The sequence below is a fragment of the Dreissena polymorpha genome, chromosome 2 (assembly GCF_020536995.1).
Source record: "Dreissena polymorpha isolate Duluth1 chromosome 2, UMN_Dpol_1.0, whole genome shotgun sequence".
NCBI classification, from domain to species: domain Eukaryota; kingdom Metazoa; phylum Mollusca; class Bivalvia; order Myida; family Dreissenidae; genus Dreissena; species Dreissena polymorpha.
This window is the reverse complement of record NC_068356.1, coordinates 50,822,001-50,849,204: the sequence shown is the minus strand read 5'-3', so window position 1 is coordinate 50,849,204 and position 27,204 is coordinate 50,822,001. Positions and strand designations below refer to the sequence as shown.

General features: G+C 35.3%; 2 protein-coding genes across 14 annotated transcripts in view; both read right to left on the bottom strand.

Moving 5' to 3' along the window:
• LOC127866987 (uncharacterized) overlaps nucleotides 1–27,204 on the bottom strand; it is a 183,713-nt gene that overhangs the window by 9,997 nt on the left and 146,512 nt on the right. For 2 of the 5 annotated variants that reach the window (XM_052407890.1, XM_052407894.1), the window contains exon 1: nucleotides 1–130. This exon is cut by the window's left edge and continues 102 nt beyond it. The exons of 1 other annotated variant lie outside the window; for it this stretch is intronic. Coding sequence is in view for 1 of the 4 variants with exons in the window: in XM_052407887.1 (XP_052263847.1) it covers nucleotides 141–155 (15 nt within the window). In the remaining 3 variants the exon portion in view is untranslated. 2 more of the 5 variants (XM_052407887.1, XM_052407888.1) reach the window with 2 other exon arrangements.
• The window catches only part of LOC127866991 (fibropellin-1-like), a 281,878-nt gene continuing 265,820 nt past the window's right edge, over nucleotides 11,147–27,204 (bottom strand). For all 9 annotated transcript variants that reach the window (XM_052407905.1, XM_052407902.1, XM_052407904.1 and 6 more), the window contains 2 exons: nucleotides 12,277–12,382; nucleotides 11,147–11,848 (listed from right to left, as the gene is read on the bottom strand). The gene's annotated coding sequence lies outside the window, so the exon portion shown is untranslated. The remainder of the gene's footprint in view (nucleotides 11,849–12,276; nucleotides 12,383–27,204) is intronic.

Below are 27,204 nucleotides of genomic sequence, written 5' to 3'. Positions count from 1 at the left end.
ACTATAAGATAAACATTAAAACTGACTCCTGAAAATACATATACTAATTCTACTACTACTGCAGCTGCTATAAATACTTATAATACTTATAAAAATTACAATAATCATCCCAATAACAATAAAATTCATAATGTCTTTACCTCAAACGCGCACATCGGACTGATAACAGTGGTCGATAACGTATGACCTGGGCCAGTGTTCTATTTTCCACTGATATGGCGTGTTTTTGAAGGTAGCCGATGTCGCAAATATGGTCTATTTACAGCTACCAAATCATTGAACTTTTAATTAAATTTAAGCCGCACCGTTTTTAACATAACAGCACTTTAACAGATGCAGGTTATGTCAGTCACAAACATCTATCTTATGTATGTTGACGTTCGTGAAATTGAGATTTTTTTTTTAAAAGTCTTAAACAAAACCTATTTCGAACTATAAACGATTACGTGCCTGTCTATAACAAGAGTAGCTTTCACACTGATACATAATCATGTAATCTAAATTCGCCACATGCAGGTGATAATACATCAATGTTGTGTGTGTAAGAATTTTAAATGTACAGTGTCCATGTGAGAGTATCTTAAAAGTCCCAAACAACAGTTTTCGCAGACTATCAGCTACTACGTGCTTTAGATTATACAAGCAGCTTCCACGCTTTTATTTAGACACGCGATAGTATTTGCATTTAAGTCATGATTTAGTGGCCAAAGGCCCTAGTAAGTCATCGATTTTAACGTTTTGGGGTCATTTGTTAACTTACACGATCGATGTTTGAGTGTCAATACCCCAAACTTTAATTTTCTCAGTCTATGGATTAATATGAACTCCATGTACACAAGCACATATCAAGAGTATCGTCTAAATGCATAAAGCTGGGTTCCCACTGCCGATCAGATCAACTCGATCAAGCCCGACCAAGCGGTCGGGTACTGGTCTGGTTCGGTCGGCATGAGTGATCGGGGGCGGTCGGGTAGGTCGGCATTGGTCGGGCTTCCTACCCGATATTTTTTGACATGTCAAAAAATATCGAGTAGCGGTCGAGTAGGAAATGGATCGACAAGCGCTCGGCAAATGGTCGTGTATAAGTCGAGTAGGAGATCGAGTTGATCGTGAAGCAATCGTGTGGTTGCCGTGGTGTAATGGATATGGTGTCCGCCTAGCGATCGGGAGGTCACGGGTTCGATCCCCAAAGATCTTTAGATCTCCCCCAAAGACACCAAGTACTGGTTCTAGGCCCAGGAAACGGACTCGAGAGCGTTTATATAAGCCATTGGCTTTCGATGCAATCGAGCTAAAATAAATAGGTTTAAACTAAAAACTAAGCAATCTTTTACACGATCTCTACCCGATCCGCTCGACCTCTACCCGAGTTATTTTAGATCAGAACACGATCCACTCGACCTCTATTCGATTTGATGTACAGATTTACTAGACTGCTACCTGACGTCTACTCGACCGTACACGATCACTTCCCGATTGCTATTCGACCATACACGAGCTCATGTCACTAAAACAAAACTCACGTGCAAAACGTCGTGCTTGTCTCTCATAACCTTCTTAGAATCGGACGAGTAAACATCCAAAGATGCCAATAAATGGCAAAAAGGCGACTGATACTGCTAAAACTAGTAAAAAAAAATACATGATGATAAAAGTGATTAGTGAACAACAATGTTTAAAGTTTTTTATTCTCAAAGTTTCAATAGACTACCGTTCGTGACTTTGTACGACTGTCGTTCGACCATCACGATCTGGTCGTGTGAAGATCTGGTGGCGATCGAACTTGGTCGAGCTGAGATCGTATAGGGCTCACGTATAGGTCGAGATGATCGAGCGGAAATCGGAAAGATGGTTGAGTGGACGTCGTGGATGAGTCGTGTGGGGGTCGTGTGTTATCGACAAGAGGTCGAGAAGAAGTCGTGTGTACCCTTTTTAGTCGAGCTTGGTCTGGTTTGGTCGGGAAATTTTGATGATCAACTCGATCAACTCGATCGGATCGGCAGTGGGTACCCACCTTCACGTGCACGATCAAATCAATTTAGATCGGCTTTTGTATTTTCTTTTTTAATGTAGACGGTCCATGTTTTACTGTCCATAATTCGCAAACAAAACTTGTTTACACCATGGTTTACTACGTTTTCTTGTTCAAGCACATACCAAACTGAAAAAGTGTCGTTCCGTCTAAAAGGATCGCGTTCATCTGACCATTCAATTATGTCATTAACTTACATTGTTTTTAACTTACATTGTAACACACGCGACCATGCTTGATTATCAAAAATTCCAAACCAAGAATTAAATTTGACTATGAACTAAGATTTGCTTGCAGAGTACATAAGCAGCTATTACGCAGGTATAGTCTAGTACCGTCTAAAATCGTTTCGTGCATGTGACAGTTCAATCAATTGCATGGGTTTTTTAATAGCTGTTAAACGTACACTGATCTTGTTTCAATCGCCAAATGTCCTAAACAAGAGTTTTATCGGATTATGGACTCACACGTGCTTGTAGTGTACAAAACACCTTGCACGCTGGTATAGTCTCGCTCCTCCTAAATTCGTACTGTTTACGTAACCATTTAAGTGTCAAAAAGTCCCATACAAGGTTGTGTTGTGTGTTTTTTTTTTGGGGGGGTGGGGGGGGGAGGGGGTGTATGGACATTTTACGTTTTTTTCAAGTACAGGGTTATAAATTGAGTTCAGCTGGTAGTTCGCCCCAGCATCCGAAGCTGAACAGCTGATCGACGTAAATATGTGAAGTTCTATAATTAAGCTGCAGGTAAGGCGACGATAAATTACGAGTTTCGTGCCAAAAAACTCCTTAAGGACTTACATATAGGTGAGACGAAGCTACTAAGCAGCCAGTAAAGATAATTTGCTCATACTTAAGAACATTTTCATCTCACCTGAAAACAATGTGCTCATGGAAAGCTTATGTGATTACCTTTTTCCGTCATGCCTCGTTTGCCGTCATAATCCACATTTGCAGTACAATCTTCACGAAACTTACTCGGAAGATTTATCCCAACGATATATTGGCCAAGTTTTAAAATGGGGCATATGGGGTCTAAAAAAGATCGCTTGGTCAATTGAAAGAAAACTTTTTGAACCCGGTAGAGGTCATAGTTTATTTCCAATCGTTATTACACTTTGTCAGGACATTTATTGCTATTATACCTCAGCTGAGTGTGAAAATGGCTCCGGTCCGTTGAACAACATAGCGGTAAGGGGGCGAGGCAGTGTTCCTGACATACTAATAATTAATATTTGTGAACAATCTAGAAGTTCCATTTTGTATTAAATATTGATTTAACTCACCCAGAACCTCTGTTAGAAATATATCGCAGCTGAGTATGTAGAAGGCTCCGATCAATGGAACTTTTTTAATGGTTATTGTGAAATCATGTGAAACACTGTAGAAGTAACAGTTGTTGCCAAATGATAAATGATTTTGGTCCGTTTAAAAAATAAGGCCGCCAGGGGGGGGGGGTGAATTCGTCCTTTTGTGGTTAAAGCGAAATTGTGGAAATACTCTTGAATACACAATCAAAATTCAAAATTCATCGTCATTAACACAACTTTGGTGTTCATCGTCGTCATAGGTATTCTTTATAAGCACATCACTTAAAGTATGATTTTAGTAATAAGTGTATAAGAATGGTTGTGGTTTTATGATCAAATGAGAATAGGTAAAGACTGGTGATAAAAAGTATACTATTTATGACGTTAACGATGATGATGATGATGATGATGATGATGGTGATGATGATGATGATGATGATGATGATGATGATGATGATGATGATGATGATGATGATGATGATGATGTTGATGTTGATGAAGATGATGATGATGATGATGATGATGATGATGATGATGATGATGATGACGACGACGACGACGACGATGACGATGATGGTGATGATGATGATGATGATGATGATGATGATGATGACGCTGCTGCTGCTGCTGCTGCTGATGATGATGATGATGATGATGATGATGATGATGATGATGATGATGCTGCTGCTGCTGCTGCTGCTGCTGCTGCTGCTGCTGATGATGATGATGATGATGATGATGATGATGATTGAACATGCATAATAATGTATGCCGTTCCTACAAGATGCTGCAAACTCTAATGTAGAATGTACTCTAATATAGAATATCATTGCTGGTCACACGATTGTGTTACACATTCATATTCAATTGATAGCATACATATACAGAAACATACTTATTTTATATTTTTAAACTTTAAATAGCCAGGAATAGCTCAGTCTGTAACAAAATACTAAAGTAACAAAATACTAAAGTCTCCTTAACATCAGTTTTGTCTCTTTCAATGACTCATATCTTTTGAAATCGAAGTAAGTAATCCCAGTGGTGTCATAGCTGTTACCTGTTCCTGGCGTTAAATATTGACCATTCAAATTTGCGACTGCACAATTTCGATACCACCATCCGCCATGACGTGTTCGAGCACAGCTGTCGGCGTTATCGTTGTCATACGTGAAAAAATGTATTCCAGTGTGCCAAGATAAACCATAATCAACATCACCTATAAAGAAAGTTTTACGGTATTGAAATGCGACAAAATACGTATTGCATATATACGGAATATTACGCTAGTCAATTGTTCCAAGAGTTTGTATCACTCGAGTGGCTTGTGTGATGACGTATCACACGAGATGCGAAATAGCATAAGCCACGAGAGTGATACAAACTTTTCGAACAATTGACTAGCGTAATATTCCTTTTATTATATACAACAACTAAAGAAAACAGTTAACAAATGTATTTTTACTTTAACAAAACAATGACTAAAACGTTACGCCATAGTTTATTTAAGACGCGTATGAATACAGTTTATGTAAATCAACGTGTAAACATTCGAACCGGGAAAACACAGGTTTCCGACACGCTTACCTTAATGCCATCGTTAATCGAATTTTTATATTAATTAAGTTGACAACTTTAATCCGATGTTTATAACAAAAACGTTAAAACGATATGCACTTCCACTTCTATTTTCTATGTCTTTATCGAAACTTAGTGTAAACCACACTATTTAATTGTATTCCTTTCGAAATATTCATTTATGCATGATAAAGACACACTCCTAAATACGTTTTTAACACATAGTTTACTGCTAAAAAACACCAGGTCCGACATGTCCTTACAGAGTTTAGATAAAACTATTGTTTTTTGTCACATAATGACGTCACACGATGTACTACGTAATATATTTCGTAATAGGGTATGTAAGTCTCGTCATGTGACCACCGATATTTCTATTTTCGGTGCGTGTAATGTGACGTCATTAAATGGGTCAAAGTAGCCCGGCTAGTACGGTAATTAATACGGAATTGGAAACAGCGAGTAGCGTAATACGGGATTTTTTATTTCAACGATTGATACAGCCTGTATTTTGTTAAAAGCATTACACATGTATATAATAAAATTATATATATTCTATCACAATAAAATTTTGGTAAATAAAAAATAACATGGAATAACAAATGACACAATTTCGCATCTTCGTGAATATGCTTATAAACTTGCATCGCTATCGCATCAATACCTTTCTGTAACGCGCAACACAAGAAACAACGGGCTATAAAATGTTGAATCAAACACAATTAAGTTTAGATACGCAAAACAACAAATTATAAAAATACCATTTTGCTAGGGAAATAAAAATGCAAAAAAGCGTACCGACACATTTAATGACGTGCGTAAGTTAACATGCACAGTTTCATTACTCTGGCAACTATACCTTAAAGGGGCATCTTCACGCTTTGGTAAATTGTCAAAATTGAAAAAATTGTTTCAGATTCCTTGAAGTTATGATATTTTTGAGGAACAGTAATACTGAACATTTACCATGCTCTAAAATATCCATTATATGCATCTTTTGACGATTTAAAAACCTGAAAAATTATAAAGCGTTGCAGCGCGAAACGATTGAATAATTTTGAGAATTCTGTTGTTGTCGTTGTATTTTTTGATACTACGAGGATTGCATATATGAGGTAAAAAATACATTGGTAATGATATAAGAGCGGATTGTATAGTGGATTGAGCGGTAAACTTTTGCTCCATGGCTCCAGGGGTCAGTGCTTCGAGACCCGTTGAGGTTTACTTTTTTTAATTCTTTAATTGCATTCTTGTTTTGATACTGAAGATTGTTAGACCCAATGTTTATAATATAATATCAATATAAAGCATCTAATGACAAACTTCAAAACATGCCAAAATCTGTGAAAAGGCCCCTTTAAGGTTAACGCCTGACACGCGTTGCAAAATGTTAGTGTACTTAAAATGGAAAATATATCCGGTCATGGTACAAAATAACCCCAAAATGGAGATTCGTAAATGTATATGGTTGTTTTTTAATGTTAAATCAGTCTAGCAGCAAAATTTGTTGAGTTACGAATTACATAAGTTCAAACAAGAGATCTATGGTGGCTATATATCGTTTAATTGCATCCTGCAACTAGAATATTCTTAGTTAGGAGGAAATTTTAAATATGACCAATACAGAAAACAGTTAACCGCCAAGCGGGCTAAGTTTGACGACACAGTAATAATTTGAATAAGTTTGATAGATGCCACTATATGATGTTGCATCCCACATACCAATGCCTGTTGGTTTCAAAGGATACGATTTAAATTTGTAAAACCCTTTTCTATTAAACACACACTAATAATGGAATAAAAGAAACATTATCAGAAGAGAAATAATTGTCGTTCGTTTTTAAAGGGAATTACCGATGCATATACAACACAATTCACACAATTCTTCATTTAACATTGACTCTGCGATCAAGCGATCACCGCCTTGGAACGGTCATTCCAAAGCAGTGTGGGGTTAAAACCGGTTGATAGCTGTCATAACCTTACACGTGTAAATATACATTACCCTAACATATAATTCAAATTTTAAAGCAATAAAAGAGAAAATCTATTACATGTTTATATCGTGCTAATAATCGCGCTATATATCGACATTACTCGCTGCGAAAAATTTTAGCGGGTCACAAAATTTCAGATTCCGCTGAGAAATTTCGCAGGGGCTTAAGTCGAGATAAAGAGCGAATATTTATGCGAAATAAACGCTAATCACTTTCTTTCTGATATGGCTTGAAAGTTTGTGGCATTTAAACAATTAATACAAGTAATAAAGGGTATACAACGGCAAAAAACACCTGTCTCGGCGTGGTCGTCGCCATCGTGTTTGTCAAGTGATTAACCCCTCTTAATTTACAACTATGTATACACTAATTTATCAATCATGTGACCATTGGTGTGTGGCAAGTGTTGATCATTAGAGATCAATTTGAACACACTTTTAACAAGACCACTATCTGATGTTACATAATAAATATCAACGCTCAAGGCCCTGAGATTATTTTTTATACTTTGAGCTCACCTCGTGCATTTTGTGCTAAAGATGCACACAGCTTTTGATATGTAATTAATGTATCGGAAATGTATCATCATATGTATATTACCGGTACACCATCTGTTAATAACGGAGTTATGGTCCTTTGTGTCTTGAAAGAATGCTTATTAACATAAGCTTAGAGCTTTATCTCCATTAACATTAAAGCCATGAAACGTGCCATAGTTATTCTCAATCATCTGGGGTTTCTTCACATTCAACACCCACAATCCTAGGGGCTCAGGTCAAGGTCACACATTGAGGTCAAAGGTCACACATTTTATGAATTATTCATTATTTAGTCATTCCTTTATTATGCCATGAAACCTGCCAAAGTTGTTCTCAATCATCTGGGGGTGCTTCACATTCAACACCCATAATCCTAGGGGCTAAGGTCAGGGTCACACATTGAGGTAAAAGGGCGTTGTCCATCCGTCCAGAAAACTTTTGTTTCCAGAAGCATATTGGCAGGGGATATCAATTCAACGAATGTGCTTGTTGTTGTATGTTCTCTTTGATGTCAGAATATAATGTAAAAATACCATACGCTATTAAGGGTTTAGTAAATATGCATCTCGAGGAGTGTGATGTCTACTAAAGGGTACAGAATTATGCGTCGCAGGGTGTATGGGATGTTATACTAAGGAAGCGAGGGTTTAGTATCCGCTCTTATTATTATTAGCCAGATCAAGCAAATGTTGCCGACTACGTCGGCTTCAAAATAACATTACCGAGATACATCTCAGGTGAGCGTACTTGGTATTTGTGATCGCCTTTTGTCCGTACTGTAAATACGTACTAAGAATGTTTATAAACATGCTCGTATATGTATGACACGAATATGTTTTGTTTAGAGAAAACAAATATAAACATATATATATATATATTTCATCTAAATATATCATCAAATAAGATAGATAATTAGAAATATTACTACTTTTGTTTTTTATAATTATTTCCCTTGTTTTAAGGGAATAAACTGTGCGATGGTTTCCACTCGAGATCGCATTAGCTGTTCTGTCTAAGATTGTTGTATCTTTATTGTTATCCGATCACGTACGGAAATCATTGTTTCCTCTACTTGTCTTTGTGATTTACCGATACCAAATACAATAATAAAAAAAAGAAAAATATATATTATAGAGTTATTGTTTCTTATTAACGTAGTTGGTGTAGATATTTTTCAAGTCATATCTGACTATTTGAAATGAAGCAGTTTCGGTGTAATTTCAATAAAATAAAATAAATTGCTCTTAAACAGTGCAGACCTGATTGGAAAAGGGGTATTTGATTAAATCGAAAGAGATGGGCATTGGCGCTGATCGCTGCTTACGACGATCAAAGCATTAAATAAGTTGGTCTATTAGTATTCTAAAATGCCACGTTGAGCGTGATTTGTCATCCATATTGAACAGAACATTTTTTTCTGTTCTTAACAACTACGCTGTCAATAGGGAAACAAAAATGAGAAACCCTAAAAAAGTTGTCTGGTATTTTTCATTTAGCAGACCTTCGTTCGAGTTCATATTTGCAGTCGATGACAAAGAAACATATACTTAAAAACTAGGTGTCGATTTTAACATGGTGTTCGTAGAGCAAGTTCATGCAGTTATCACCATTGAAACCTTGTCAATTTTATTGTTAATACAATTTAACCATGTGTACACCAAGTGCGGCTGTTACTACATGTATAATAATTTCGTACTATTCTCCCTTTACTTGAACTATTGTTTTTCTTCCCTATAATACCAAGTGGACTCTTCCATCCTTCTAAATTGGATCAATTTATTTCCAAAATTAGGGATTTCTAGTATATTTATTTCTATATTTAGAATATTTCATACAGAAATGCCTTTAAGCAAAAAGCGCAGACCCAGATGAGACGCCGCATCATGCGGCGTCTCATCTGGGTCTATGCTTTTTACCAAGGCCTTTTTTCTAGACGCTAGGCATAAATGGGTTAATAGCAATTTATACAAGACAACGTACTAAATGCTCGCATTCATGTTTCATGCTAAAATTACTTAACTACATGTATGTAGAATGTTGTGTTAATCATTTGTAAGATGCCGAAAGGAAATTTTGAATATCTTGTCTTTAATATAAAATTAATATGTCATATTTGAAATAATGATACATTTAGAGTAAAGTTCACAGTTATATTTTGTGGATATTTTAACAGTTGTCGTTGGGAATGTGGATATAGTAAGATAATATCATTCAAACATTGGTTGTATTAAATGGGACCTGTTCACGTTTTGATAAATTTACAAAATGGATAAAAAATATTGTTTCATAATTGCAAATTTTTGTTGAAGCTATGTTTTTTTTTTTAGGAAACAGTAATACTGGACATATATTATGCTCTAAAATATCAATTGTATGCATCTTTTTGACGATTTAAAAACCTGAAAATTCTAAAGCGCTACAAAGGCGAAACGATTGTATAATTAGGAAAGTTCTGTTGTTATCGTTATCATATTGTTGTTATCCTTATTATAGTGTAATCGTGTGACATTACAAGGATTACCTATATAAAGTATAAATTACGTGCATTATCCCGTCATAACGATTGGCCGAATTTGCTCCAAGGCTCAGTGGTTCGAGCCCAGGTGTGGATTACGTTTTTTTCATTCTTCAATTTTAACCAATTTATGCCTAGAGGACTCTCCCATCCTATAAATTGGACCAATTTATTTCCAAAATTAGGGATGTCTAGGATATGTATTTCTATATTTAGAATATTACTTACTGAAATTCCTTAAAGCAAACAGCGCAGACCCAGATGAGACGGCGCATCATGCGGCGTCTCATCTGGGTCTACGCTGTTTGCAAAGTCATTTTTTCAGGACGCTAGGCATAAACGGGTTAATTTTTTTTTTTACCTGAAACTCTTTTGTTCCGATGTTTACATGAATTTAAAGCATTAGTTCGCAAACTTCAGAACATGCCAAAATCTGTTAAATTGTCCGTTTAAGTCATGGATGTTAAATACTTATTATGACGTGAGCCGTGTATTAGTTCAACAAACAGGAGATATTTGCTAATCCATAAGAGCTTATTGCAAATAAATATTATCACGCATGCAAAAGTCAATTTGCAATTTTAAAGTTGAGCTGCTCTTTAAGAAAAGGGGGTTTAATACATGTGCATAAAGTGTCGTCCCAGATTAGCCTGTGCAGTCCGCACAGGCTAATCAGGGACAACACTTTCCGCTTTTATGATATTTTTCCTTTCAAGAAAGTCTCTTCATAGCAAAAATCTAGTTTAGAGGGAAAACGTTGTCCCTGAACAATATGTGTGGACTGCACAGATTCATCTGGGACGACACTTTACGCACCTGCATTAAACTCCCTTTTCACAGAGCATGGTCCAATTTTAATATATCCCTTGTCTTTGATTTCAGGTTTTCCCATTTAAATATACGCTTAATCTAGTACGTACATATCCAAATGTATCTGTTTGAATACTACAAGCAAGAATAACAAATTAATAAGCCTTGGTTTTATGACAAACCCATGATCCACATATTTAAAATAATTATTATCAAAACACTGTGTAATTTTCTTTCTGTTATTATATCTGCAATGTAGACCCCAGTACATCGTATACAAAGTATAAAAAGCCTTTTTATCAAAGGTGAGTGTATTTTGCAACACTTTCCACAGACAAAGTATGTTCATTTAACAAATACAAAAAGTGCGAGACGATAATATTTATTGGCAGAAGCGGCCTTAAATACATAAAAAACAGTTAAGGAATTTACAGATATTTACGGCAAATAAAAGTTTACAGCTCCTGGTCTCAGTCTGAAAACAATCGATTCGTTTTGTTTAAATTAACAGCATTCTTGAAAAACTGGGCTTAACGCATGTGCGTAAAGCGTCGTAATAAATAATCTGAGCAGTCCAAACAGGCTAATCAGGGACACCACTTTGCGCTATTATTGGACTTTTGTTTAGAGAAGACATCTTTAGCACGAACAATTCCCTCAATGCGGAAAGAGTCGTCCATGATTAGACAGTAATTACACACGCAGAACAAGGATGACACTTTCACTACATGCATTAAGACCAGATTGTTTGTTAAAATAGTTTGTCTTTAGAACACACTTAAGTATTGTATCGTATTTGATAAACAATTGTACGAATGTAATAATTTATAGCACTGAAATACAGTTCTTATTAAAAAGCTGATCGAAGAGTATAACGACGAAAAAACGTGAAAAGCCAAGGTTGATGTTAACATAGCGTTAGTAGTCGAAGTAATCCTTATTGCATCTCTCATTGAGATCTCGAACGATCTTCTCGCACGTGCCGAAATCTCGCAAGTCATCTGGTATCACTATGACGATGTTGTTGATGTCATTGCTCTTTGGATCACTCAGGATGTAGTGGTTCCCCTAATTGTACAAATAAACATAATTGCAGTACTTTGTGAAAAAAGGGTTTAATGCATGTGCAAAAAGTGTCGTCCCAGATTAGCCTGTGCAGTCCACACAGGCTAATCAGGGACGACACTTTCCGCCGAAACTGAATTTTCTCTAAGAAGAGTATTTCTTTATAATAATATCATAAAAGCGGAAACTTTACGCACATGCATTAAACCCCCTTTTTACAGAGCACGACCCATATGTAACATTTAATATGTCTCATTTGTCTATATTTTAAGCGTATACTCAACCAAACCGTAAAGCGTTTAATATCTAGACTTCAGATTTCCTACTTGCCCCGTACAAATCGATAAGCAACAATAATAAAAAAAAGTTGTTAAATCGGTCGTTCAACAACAACAAAACAAATGTGTCCATCGTAGATATTAACTGCGTACCATGGAGTGCTCCGAGAGCCCGCAGTTGGTCGCAAAGGTCCGCAAGGCTTCGCTGTTACAATCGTCTGGAAACCGAAGAGGTGAGTCCGTCGACCACCAGGGATTGCTGGTGAGGATGAAAAAAGGCAGTGTGACCTTATAGATGAACATTTGTCGATTTTAAACTGTTTACATTGTAATTATTTCATAGAGTTGTTTACACTTATGTATACGAGCATAAACTACCTGCATGAACATTTTGTTGTATTGATACTCGTTTAATTTCTTGCAAGCGTAGAACTATTATCATATGACCCGCGTATGACATATGCCGCAAGCGTAGCTCCTGACAATACGAGTCGTGTTCTGAGAAAACTGGGCATAATGCATGTGCGTCAAGTGTCGTGCCAATTTAGCCTGTGCAATCCGCACGGGCTAATCAGGGACGACAGTTTCCGCTTTTATGACAATTTTTCTTTAAATGAAGTCTCTTCTTAGCATAATTCCAATTAAGGCGGAAAGTGTCGTCCCTTATTAGCCTGTGCGGACTTCACATAGCCTGTGCGGACTGCACATGATAATCTGGGACGACACTTTACGCACATGCAATATGCCCAGTTTTCTCAGAACGCGACTCATAGTGTGCGAATAGACAGGCTGGCCAGGAGCTACGCTTGCCGCGGTCCGTTCATGAGACCACGGAGCCTTGCTCGTTATACCGGACAGGTTGGCTCCTAACCAAACAACGCACACTGGTCATATATGACATTAACCCTATTTTCGCATGACGTTGCTAAAATGATGCCCAGCAGTTGTCAAAGCGGATTTTAACAAATGGCGCCCCCACAATCGTTCTATCAATATTCGACTTATATAAACGTATATAACAAAAAAAGAAAATTGAGTCTTAAAAGTAGCACTAATAGAAGCAAGAGAAAAATCAGTAACAGCAGTAGTAGCAACAATAGCAGTAGCAGAAGCAGTAGCGGTTTTAGCACTAATTAAGTGAATGAATTGCAACACAAGTCTAACCTGTCACTACGGAGATCATAAGACCAATGACGAAGAGGAAAACCACAGCCTTGCTCATCTTTGTGGACTAACAGGCACGAACAGACAAGCAGTGGTTTAACTGAACATCAGTGTGATCAATTTATAAATCATTTCCTACATTTACAGCCAGTAACGGACATTCGCTCTTAGGCTATAACAGGATTATGCATGTTTTGCTTTTTCAAGTCCCACTATTTCTATTGACGCTAGAACGTGTCCTCGATCGTGTATGATTAAAACCTACCTACATTTATGTGTTCCCCAAAATGTACAGTTTTGTGTGAAGCATTCATATCAAAATTATAATATTTTTTAATATTCATGCAAAGTTGGAAATGTTCCATTTGGTCATTTTGTTATTTGAAAAATCAACATTTTATTGCTGGTAATGAAAACCGAATTAAAATAACGTAGGCCTTAAAATAGTTAACAAACGTAAGAGCTGTACGGCCTCATGTCTTTCGCAGGCGGCTAGATTTTTATTGAACAAGGATATATGACTTGACCGGTTTGTCTTGATATACAAGTGCGGTGGTATACACCGACACAACACTCGAGGTACCTAGTAGAGCAGCAAGGGTCGGCGGATGTGTTTACTTCCTTTGCAATACTACAAATTAAATGTGCATATGCAATACCAAGAAACTTATTATTGTTCTATGCTCTATAAAAATGTAATAGTTTTAAACATTATCAATAAATTATAATAGTAGGAACTATTCAATATTTACATAATAATATTATCAAGAAGTATATGATATTTTAGAGGAGTTGCATTGTTTTGCAAAAGCACAGAGACGTGATAGGAGATTGGTTAATGTTTGGTCCCCATATTCAAACTATCTTCATATAAGTTGCGAGCAGTAATTTCAAATTGAGTTTAAATTGTATGCATCGTTACGTTTGGATGGTTAACTGTCACAGTGGACAACGCTAAACGAAAACTGTTTACATGGTAACGTTCTATTATATCAGAGAGCTCTTGATGCCAATGGAACACTCAATGGGATAGTCGTCGAAGCAGGATGCGATCTTATGGGTTAAAATTGTATTGGACATGGGTAACACTATTTGAATGCCATATGTTCATTATTTAATTTAAATCTCGAAAAATATCACATACAAGTTTTTCCTTTTTATAACATAGTAGAAATTATACAAAAGGAGGAAACATTTTTGGAATCCAGAAACTCTATCAGGAGATAGTTGTCTTGATTTTGTGAGTCGCGTTCTGAGAAACTGGGCTTAATGCATGTGCGTAAAGTGTCGTCCTAGATTAGTCTGTGCAGTCCGCACAGGCTAATCAGGGACGACACTTTCCACCTAAACATGATTTTCGGCAAGGAGGGACTTCCTTGAAACTAAAAATACCATAAAAGCGGAAAGTGTCGTCCCTGATTAGCCTGTGCGGACTGCACAGGCTAATCTGGGATGACACTTTACGCACATGCATTAAGCCCAGTTTTCTCAGAACACGACTCTTATTAACAACTTTCATAACATAACACGCAGCATAAAAAATATACAAATTAAACAGGGATCTCCGTATTAGAACGGTCAATGCAAAGCATCGGGGATTAAAACCGGTTTGAAAATTAGCCGATCCGAATCAGGTTCCTCCTGATTTTGAATAACACACAAACAGCACACTGACAACAATTGACAAATTATGTTTGACGAACAGGGACCATTAGACCTTATGTCTGATGAACAGAGACCATTAGACCTTATGTTTGATGAACAGAGACCATTAGATCTTATGTTTGATGAACAGAGACCATTATACCTTATGTTTTATGTACAGAGACCATTAGACCTTATGTTTGATGAACAGAGACCATTAGACCTTATGTTTGATGAACAGAGACCATTAGACCTTATGTTTGATGAACAGAGACCATTATACCTTATGTTTGATGAACAGAGACCATTAGACCTTATGTTTGATGTACAGAGACCATTAGTCCTTATGTTTGATGTACAGATACCATTAGACCTTATGTTTGATTAACAGAGACCATTAGGCTTTATGTTTGATGAACAGAGACCATTAGACCTTATGTTTGATGAACAGAGACCATTAGACCTTATGTTTAATGTACAGAGACCATTAGACCTTATGTTTTATGAACAGAGACCATTAGATCTTATGTTTGATGAACAGAGACCATTAGACCTTATGTTTGATGAACAGAGACCATTAGACCTTATGTTTGATGAACAGAGACCATTAGACCTTATATTTGATGTACAGAGACCATTAGACCTTATGTTTTTCTCCTTCTCAGGTATACGAAGCAGTCAACGCTATATCTTTTACCCCATACCCTGAGGTCTGAATAATGAATATCATATTTCGTTTTGGGGCGACTATTTGCTTGCCTGAATCCAATTTTTCACGCTATTGTTGTTCATGTTTGTAATTCCGTTGTTAAACGATGTCAAAGTAAGAAAGAAGTCAATGATATTTATATAAGCTAGATTGTTTCGTTAGCCCAAGCTTGTATGTAACATTCTCCGCTATCCTGGTAGAACGAGTACCTGATATCTACGGAGAAGATCTTCTAAAGGCTCCCTAGCTCACAAGGGATACTATGGAAAATACGTTGAAAAACATATATGCATAAAATACAGCAGACAATTATGTGACCGCGTCTCTTAAACATAGGTTTATTGAATCTTCATATCTTAAAACAGACAATAAGTATTTATTGATGTATCCGTTTTATCTAGGATGTGCGTCTTGACCTAAGAGGTTTCTTTTCCCCGCGCATATCTGCCATTTAATGTAAAGTGTTTAAAATCACGTTTGTTTGAGTACATAAAAAGGCACTTCATTTAATGTCTTTACAAGCCACTATAAACCATACGGACGAAATACAAAAAGAGATAAATCTATCTGGATATAAATCTCAATCCTTTTGCAACCGAATGCTTGTGGAAAAGCATTCTTCTTTTTCTAAAGTGGCTGTATTTTATATTGTGTCGTGGTGTCAGTTATCTTCATAAAAAACATAGAACATTTCAAACTGTTCAATCTGTTCGCGTAAACAATGCTTCATGGTTGTTTAATAAAAATCAACTGATAAATATATAACAGTATATTGACGACAGCATTTTCAAGTATCTACTGCAATATAAATACTTAAGTTATTTTTAGGAATTCGCAACTAAAATTCGATTTTGTTTTCGATGCGTCAATCTTTGACCATGTCCCTTTAAGAAGTCGTTTGCACCAGGAAATATGTGGATGAGTAGTGATATTCGATATGTCTTGAAGGAACTATTTTACTTAGTCTGCAGGCTACAGATCAGTAACTCGGTATATCAAATGACCCGCAAGCGGAAAACTGATGTGCTGTTTCCTGATAATGCAATCCCCGCTAATGGGTCATAATATAATTCTTTACGTGATCAATATCATTAGAGATGTTAACCGATTCGGGTTTAGCATTTTAGACGCTGTATTCTATGAAAATGAAAAGTAACACAAACAGGTCCAACAAAAATACAACCAAACAATACAACAATCCATCTATTCAACATTGTACTCATTGATCGTGGTCAATATTTCATTTGGTTGTATTTTTGCGCGTTTTGCATTCGTTGAGTGAGACCGTTACAGTGCACTCACTCAGGTTCTCTTCAACAGATTAAACTCACTTCAATATCGGTACCTAAATATTGTCAAACATAAAGGTCAGTGCCACGTTAATATTGGCGAACTATACTTTATCATACATATTAACATTGTCACAGAAGGTGTTAATAGTCATAATGAGGGATGACTTGTATTTGCATTTGTTTGCATGAAACCCACGTAAAATGAAGCAGTCACGGTATGTATGTCAGTGCATCTTACACGATGACTGCTAAACGTAATACAATTCGTTAAACAAACGTATGATATAACACTCGGGGTAGGTGTTCCAGTGCAAAATACGCAGTGACCGCTAACTGCATTATGATACTCTACACAAACGCTAAAATATAATCGTCTTTATGTACGGGGGCTATGACGTTTATCTTTGGAGCAGGATAACGAATGTAGGCGCGGTTTGACACTGGCGGCTACCTTCCAAAACAGCTAGATATATATCGAGACGCGTTCTGGGAAAACGGGGATTAATGTATGTGAGTGAGGCGTCCTTCAATATTATCATGTGCAATCCGCACACATGCTAATCAGATACGATACAGTTCGCGTTAATGGTATTTTTCGTTGTAAAAAAGTATCTTCATATTAAAAACCCAGTTTAGGCGGAAAGTGGCTGATAAGCTTGTGTGGTTTGCAAACTCTAAGCTGGAACGACGCTTTCAACACTTGAATTATGCCCAGTTTTCGCAGAGCGCGGCTCACATCATTACTGCTAAGATATGCGCCCAATATTAAGAATACCAATAAGGATTAAATATGTTCGTCAGAAAACGTTTTCTCATGCACTTGATTAACCTTTATCGCGAATATTAACATCAAATAATCAAGCGCTGTACTTAAATGAGTCACGTTATGAGAAAACTGGGCATAATGCTTGTGCTTAAAGTGTAGTCCCGGATTAGCCTGTGCAGTCCACACAGGCTAATCAGGGACGGCACTTTCCGCTTTGACTAGATTTTTGGTAAAAAGGGACTTCCTTTAAACGAAAAATACCATTCAAGCGGAAAGTGTCGTCCCTGATTAGCCTGTGCGGAATATGGGACGACACTTAACGCACATGCATTATGCCCGGTTTTCTCAAAACGCGACTCATACATATTTGTTAAAACTTAACATGATGTTTGTGTTTGCTGTATGTTGGTCACTTTCCCTATTAAACTATAATTGCGTATATATTACGTAACTGGATTTCTCTAATAAACTGTAATTCAAAAATGTGCTTATTCTTAACAATCATATAAGTGTGACCAGAACATATCAGTGTTTATTAAATGCCATTTCAAATGCCATGGTAGAACATGTCCTTTTTCTCTCACAGTGCCCCTCACGATCCCACCGATACTGAACAATACAAAAACTACTAACAGCTACGCCCGTGGACCTATATCCAAGTCAAGGACAGTGTCCTTCAGCACCGTGTAGCTTTTGATGGATGGTCCACGGCCGTCCAAAAACTCAAATGCTCATATATTGAGACAAAAGTATAATAAGACTTTCGATGCGCATGCGGGCAAAACCGATTGCAACTGAATTGTCAGCTATCTTGAATTGTTAGCGTGAAAAGAATGTGCTAAATTTATTTGATATTTTTATATGATAGATATTGTAGGCATAGAATTTGGATAGTATTATCATTATTAAGTCAACGAATATCAATAAGTGTATTATTGTCATGAAGAAAAACGAAACACGAGCCCTGTTAGAGACGAATGGACAATTTGTAAGCCATTACTCTCAAAATTAAAGACATCGCCGCTGAATAGACACACACATTATTTCATATCGGATTTCATGTCATGATTAAACAACGGTGTTTGTTATTTATTTACACATAAAACATAGTATTGTATACACAGGATGTGTATATCAAGGTAATATGTGTCCGTTTCAGCCAATTTATATATGTTTGTTCAAGAAATAATATATATTAAATAGTTTTTCATTAAATTTAACGCTTGCATTTATTCGGCTACTGCCGTTTGCATATTTTTGCTTCTGATGTTTGCCATTCCTAAACGTTCTACTGACGTTTGCCATATTTGTTTTCACTCTTTAAACGTTTATTTAATATCTGGTAGATATTTTTGTTTGTTTATGCATAGACATATGTAATATATGTTCGTCCGGTAAAGCATAGACAGTTCTGTGATCGTTAATTTTCGAGAACACTGACTCTTTGTAATTTTACTACTGACGTTTGCTTCTTAAATGGAAATTTGCGCCGAAGTGTTCTCGAAAACCAGAGCAACACACAAAACGCGTGATATACCGATCGAAGCTATATGCATGCCATATTGCCTGCACTAGGTCGTATGAAATCAGAGGATGATCAGCAAAGATATTGGAGAAAAAAACCTACCTTGCGCGGCTGTTTGTTGTCATAAAATGAGTACTGACGTTGACTTTTGTGATCACGTGACAGTTTTTGTTCATTCACAGTGTAGAGGATCAGTACGTATTTCAACAAAATAAAAATACTTGTAAATTAAATCAAGAACTTGCCAACTCTTCCAAATAAAAGATCAATATGTCCATTAATGTTTCAACATGTTACATTAAAGTTTACTAACGTATTTGAGGAAATCGAAATGTTTTAAGAGTCGGATGCCAAATTTTCATGGACACTTTTTTTACCGATCATCTTAATGGCAATTGCGCTTCTATTCCAGATTACTCGACACTTTTTACCAGATATAACACACTCTATTTAGTGAATCATAAATGCGGAATTCGCTGTGGAATACTGTTATAGTAAGCAGGCGATAAATGTATGTACTGGCGTAAATTAAAAACTAATTACCGAAATATTGTTTATCCCTTTGGAATATGATTATGATTGTGTATAAATGTGCAAGATAAATGTGAAAATAATTCGATATGTATGATGAGTACAGTCTATATGTATCACAAAATATAACGACAACAACAAATATCTCCAAATTATTCATTCGTTTCAAATTGCAACGCTTTATGACTTAAACGGTTTTTTATCGTAAAAAGATGCATATAATGGATATTGAAGAGCATGGTAACTGTTCAGTATTACTGTTTCCTAAAATATATCATAACTACAACGAAAATTTGCGAATCTGAAACATTTTTTTAAATGTTGTCAATTTACCAAAACGTGAAAAGGCCCCTTTAATTACTTTTTGTTATGTTTCACTTAGTCAGCTCAATATGATTTTACTGAAATAATGTTAAAATGCAACTAAGCATGATTGTTTGTATTGTTTCCGCTTTTTTTCATGTAGTTTTTTTATTTTCAAAACAAGATGTGACAATCATGAAGACACATGTATACCGCATTATTAACTCTAAATCGCTGTTCTTATCAGTGTTTACCAGTATATACTTGTTAGTCTATTTTATTAAAGCGAGATTATACGTTTGTGTACATGTGTTAAATTGTAATATATTGATAAAATGCGTCACAATAACACACACTAGGCAATACAAATTATACATTGAAGACGATGTTCATAAAATGCAGCAAAGACAAATTAGCGCCCGAGCCGATAATGACAATGATATTTCGTTCATATTTTCCTACAATAACCTGCATTCGTCTTTTTATTAGAATCAGAGTTATTGTCCGTGCGTCGTATGAATATATATCGTTGCAGGAATTTAAAATGAACCGTTAAACTAAATTTATATTCACATCGTACATGCATGATATACATGCTGGTGAATTCGACTGTACAGACATTTCGATTTCAGAATTAAATAATTAAATAATCGCTTATTTCTCATTTTTCGACACACGTTCTGCTTAACTTTTATTTTAATTTATATAGAAAAATATAAATGAAAGGTTATTTTACACATTTTACTTAAATTAGTAAATATTTGACAAAATATTCTATATAATCTCGCTTTAATTAATGCGCAGTTTTAATGCAAGTAGCGACAGTTTTGTATTGGCATCTTATTCAACAAGTATAGTGTTACTTTACACAGGATTTTATGAAGAACAAATGTGTATTTGCCGCTTTAGGATCCCTTTACTCCCGTTAATTAGAGGCCTGCTATGATTAAAATTAAACACAATCGTGTTAATCCACATGATCCGTTGTATTTTTATCTCTCTGAATCTCAAGTTACCACCAAAAAACAAGTTCATTATGTAGACAATTATTTCCGGTTGTCACTTGAAATATATTACTTTAGAAATAAGCGTTTGAATCTTATTTAGAAATTGCACTTATAATATTAATTGTATAAATTAATATTAATGAAATTTTTGAAAACAACCAACGTCATTGGTTACATTTCACATGTCTATGTATTTACGTTATGCATAGATTCTCAATGTGTCGCGCTTGACTATTCAAATTGATTCGTTCTTCAAAATGTTTGGTTACATAGCCATAATTTACATAAATGCATTTCATGTAGAAGATAAAACTCGGTTATCAGAGTGCCCAATTTGTTGTAAGTCTCTGTTATCCGAAGTGCCCTATATCGGGAATCAAAGTAACCGCAACTTCAATAATACCACCTATTCAAAAATTGCTCTATCTTCGTTTATAGTTCATTGAATACTATCAAAATTTCAGTATTTGAAGCACATTGATTACTCCACATGCTGGAATAGCAAACAATTTCTTGCAATATTTATAAATAGTTTTATTGTGTTGAAATGTTTACTGTTCACCCTGTTTTTCGATCGAACTTTCTGTTGTTGGGGCACGAATCTACCATTTTACGCTGCCACTCTGGGACACTGAAGAATCACACATCCCTCGCATTTGCTTTAAGTATAATACAGCGACACAATATTTTTGCGCTTTATGACATATTGCTGACTAGTTGAACGCGTGTTATATTCTCAAATGCTTAATAAACGGATATGAACTGACGGGATTGATTAAGAAACAATTAAAATCCTGCATGCAATTTTAATTATATAATGTAAATAGTTAAGCTAAGCGGAGCTCTTTATGTGGCAGCATGCCATACATAAGCTACCAACACATTTCTTAAAGTACTTCAATTCACTAACTTTGTATAATAATTATTCTGGTATACCTGTGCATAATGAATTAATGATGCATACATGTTCCGCAGTTAGCGTTAATTCCTTCCATTCAGATAAGATAATTCAAACACGATGTTGTGTGCTTGTGTCGTATGATTTTAGTACTCCTTACTTTATTTATAACCAACAACTGTCATTTTCAGGTACTGTACTTGCCACTATCATGGCGTTTTAACCCATTTATGCCTAGCGTCTAGAAAAAGGCATTGGCAAACAGCGTAGAGCTTAATGAGACGCCGCATCATTCGGCATCTCATCTGGGTCTACGCTGTTTGCTTAAAGGAATTTCTGTAAGAAATATTCTGAATATAGAAATAAATATACTAGACATTCCTGATTTTGGAAATAAATTGGTCTTATTTAGAAGGATGGGAGAATCCACTAGGTATAAATGGGTTAATGATGTTGTTCTGTTAGTTGTTTGAAATTGAACAACTCCGGAACATAATTATCAATCAGCTGTTTAAAAGAGAGCTTGCTGTGAGCAAACATGTAATAAAAATAAAATAAGTCAATCCTCCGCCACAAGTGTTTACATTTGAAATGTATTTGTAAATGCGTAATGGTCTTTGGACGTTCATGTTAAATGTGGCGGCATATTTCCTTTTATTTTATTGTTATGATAATTTTTACTGTTTGCACCAACATATTATTTCAACACGTATAACTATGTGGGATGAATAATAAGGGAAAAATTGACGTCGACTAGTTTCTGATAATCCGTCCAAAGTTCGAATTAATCCAGCAACAAACAACATTGCGTGCGCAAACCTTTCAGCCCAATAAACTTCACATCCCGACGATTTTAATCATTTCTGAACACAGCAATTGCCATTTGCTAATTGATTAGGCTAAATTTTACTAATTCCATTGCCGTGTACGCGGAATCGGTTTGGTATTTATTAACTCCGGAAGTGTGTATCAGTGTGTTGCTAGGCCGTATCGTCAGCCATTGTTTCCGGTTGCTACGGACGCACTGAGGCGAAACTGATTAATCAAATTAAAATGTTCAATTTTAGTTTTAATGAAACACCGACCTATATAAACAGGCAGTCTCTAGTGAATCAAAATTTTCACTCGTTCTTTAGTAAAGGCAGCCGGATTTGTTTAGTTACGAATATTAATACAATTTGTATTGCACCGTTTTTGATAAGCTTAAATTTTGAATAAACAGATACTGGGGTAAGTTGTCTATTACTATATAAACTATTATTTCAGTGAATGTTTTAATATATCTGTATATTTAAATGGCTCGTTTAACAAGAAACATAATAACAATACGAGCTTGATATGTTTCTAAATAGTTGTAACTTTAACATTGAATCAGATGTATAGCTTTCGCTTCGCTTTAAAATCTATAAAAAAAATGTTTAATACATAAAACAAAAATTGTACATATTTCAGAGAGTATGTCATAGGTTTCAATTAGTTTTTACATATCAATGATGATCTGTGACTATTTGAAATTATATTGAAGAATAATGCACAAATACTATGAACACAGTTGAATATATTGAGGTGTGTAATGATTACGAAAATTAGCCATTTAAACGAAAAGCTAAATACACAAGGAATGTGTAAAGCACATGGAGTATTGCCATTTCGAATAATATTGTATACTATTAAATTAATGTCGAACTGGTCTACTTAGCATGATTAAACGATATATTAATTTAAATTTTTAATTTATTTTGAGCCAAAAACCTACGTATCATAGGTTTTCATCTGGCTATGTTATACATGTTATTTTCTTGTAGAAAATATTTTTACTTGTAAATACTTTGATCAAAATATATTATAGAGAAGAAGACTTCGGAAAAACAACAAAATGGTTTACACAACATATAAACTAGCGCGACTTGCGAATATTTAGTTTTATAGATTAAAAACTCTTTTAAATCTGAACAGAATATTACTTCTTTTTACAGAATTCACCAATTAACTGATAATGCATCCTCTTTTCTTCAATATGGAACTCCTATTCATTGTGACTGCTAGTTTTATGGTGATGTCATCCGCAAAGCCCAAATTTTTGACGCCATCAGGTAAAAATGCGATATTGATGTATAAAAAAGTGTATCCGTTCTGTTCATATCACTTCAACAGAAACTTTAAGTAGCTTGTCCCTGTACTATGATTCATCAGTATTACCATTAACATGCACATTAAATAAAACTATTTACCATGAGTATGATTACCAATTTACCATTTATTGAAAATGTATAAGAGAGCATACGATACTTTTGTTAATTCAAGAAAGTTAATGCCATATGTACGACCTGCGTACCACACACTTTTCTGATTGACTATTTCTGTTTATGAAAAGCCGCGTGTATATACCAAACGCTCGTTGCATAAATAATAACAAACACACCAGAGAAGCCTTTGCGAATTGGTGCGAGCTAAATTTTAGTGACGAAACGTAATTATGGCTTTAAATGCTAAATAGACACCACGTATAAAACAGTGCGTCTATGACTACAAATGTCATGGACACAGTGTATGGCTCTACAAAATAATGACTTTACGAATCAAACAGTATCCGATGTAGATCATTGGCGGTGAAACAAAGATTTTAATGAGCATGCAAGTTGAGTTGTTCTTATTTTTTAAATAGAGCGCATTATGGGAATAAAAGTGAGGGCGGTACAGTCGAACGACGTCAGCTCAGTAATTAGAAGCGTTTAAATCGGATCATCGTGTAACTTGGAATTAAACTTTCTGGGCATAATATTTCGGCAAAGTTTGATAACCAGCAATGTCACATTAAGCATTATAATAAATTGAGGGCATATTTAACTTGTCTGCTCTTTTAACTCGTTACTTACAATCCGATCGTCATGAAACTTGCGGGTACTATTTGTAGGCAGATAATTTCAACCAAGTTGCATAAAAAAACTAAAATGCATGACGCATGTCTTAATAAAGGCCAATTAATTGGTATAATTTTGCAAAATTAATGCTTTCTGCTCTCTTATAGGCGGTTTACAGTAAAGAACACAATCACAACATTACAGCTTACTATAATAAAATTCGCAGCGAGTAAGGTCTTGATGATTAGCGAATATTGGTACGATATACAAACTGATTTATGTCTTGCTGATATGGCTGGGTATTGATCGTAATTTAAACAATTAATATAAATAATAAAGGGTATAAACGGCGAAAAGTACCGGTCTCACGCAATGTGCACTATTACGTTCTTTTTAAATGACTAGCGTTTGTTTATTAGACTTCTTGAAAATGCGTGTATAATCATTTCAGAAGACGACCAGGTTGATTCAACTTTAGCACGATGTTCCAGCTCCTTATACGACCTCACAGTGTGTATGGCGGAAGAAAAAGTCTATTTTGTTCGAAATTAAAAAATGTGACGGGCTATTTGCGCAAACATTGTTGTGTCTGTCTACCGGCGATGAAGTGTCTTATGCGCATGAGCAGGATGAAGCGGAAGAAAATGGCGATCAGTTTGTTGTGAAAAGAGGCCTGGGACGATGTATTAATCAGTGCTTAAATGGACAGGGTCCAATGAATTTCATTCAGTGTAAATCTATGTGCCATAAGTAACAATAACGTGCAAGTTCGGGCGACTTAATGCGACTACAAATGAGTTGTTATGTTCGCTTTCATACTGTTTCCGTGACAACATTGCATTATTTTGAAAATATATTTTTCTACTATTATGTAAGTCTATGTTTCTTTAAACGTATCACCCGTGAAAAAAATCCTTATAAAACATCAAGGAGTATAATGTTGTACAGATTTTGCTAACAAATATGATAAAAATCAAGAATAATGTTAACGTAAAGTTGTCATTCTCAAATTTACCGCAAACATACCACAGTTCTAAACATTTAGTTTCATTTGAGTATTTTGTTAATTCTGCGAATAAACGAATAAAACGCTAATAATATATGTTTTTATTTTTTATCATAATAACGGGGCTTTTACAATGTGAATATCTGCAAAATAAACAACAATGAGACAGGAAAACACACAGCGGAATAATAATCCGTAAAGAAATAACATATACAAATGTGTTCTTTATTTGAAATGCAAAATAATTTTTAATTTACATTGTTAATTATTTATACCGAAACATTTGCCACATATGCATTTCTACCATAACATGAGGGGTCAGAAAAAAGCCATTTATTGTATTTTTCCAACCAGCTCCACCAAGTAAATGGCCACAAACACGAATGAATGGCATTTCATTTTAAATTATTGTTAGATATCACTCATCATATAACCTATGCATTTTTACGCGCGCGTGCATTCGTGTGTGTGTTTAATAATGTAATAATGACAATTGTACCATGACGCTGCAAACATGAATGACACTATTGCAGAACACAATCTATAGGCTTGAACATATACACAAGATGTTTTTCCTTGAAACTAAAAAGCAAACGATGCCGACGATTGATGGCGATTTAATTATAACATATAGAGGATTTGATGCAATTCTTTAAACAGTACGCTCTTTATATTAGAATATCATAGCAGTATATCCGTTTGTTAACAAAATTAAAACGTGAAACTATGTCTTAAATTTAATTCTTAAAAGCTTGGTTTCTAAGTTCAGCATTATTTTAGTATATGAATAACACAAAATAAAGTTATAACTTTTTTATTTTACCTTTCTTTTGCAATAACAAATGACTAGAACATATGGACTAGGTTAAAATAATTGAACTTTATAGTAAGAACAAAATTTTAGTCGGGGAAAATGAGCCACAACATCAAAGATACGAAACTACATGTAAATCAGGAATGATTACTCGAAGTGGCCTTCCTGATTTAAAGTAGCTGACAGTTAATACAAAGTTATTATAATCAATAGTGAGCACATCCGCAACATTAATCGCAATGTTATCCAAATCCGAATGTAATCGCAATGTTATCCAAATCCGCAAAGTTCCGCAATGTAAAGCAATTCCGCAATATGCAAATCCGCAATGTAAAGCAATTCCGCAAAGTGACTAACTATCCAAATAAAAGCCAAAATAAGAGCTGGGAGTTACCTATATCCGAGAAAAAAAAAACCCATCTCCACAAAAAACTATTTTTGTAATAAACTATTTTTGTAATAATCAGAAGGTAACCACCCAGTATGGATTTATACTCAGCAATCCTAAGACAACTGGCCACACAAAAATAGCACCCTCAAATTGTTATTATATTGAAATTT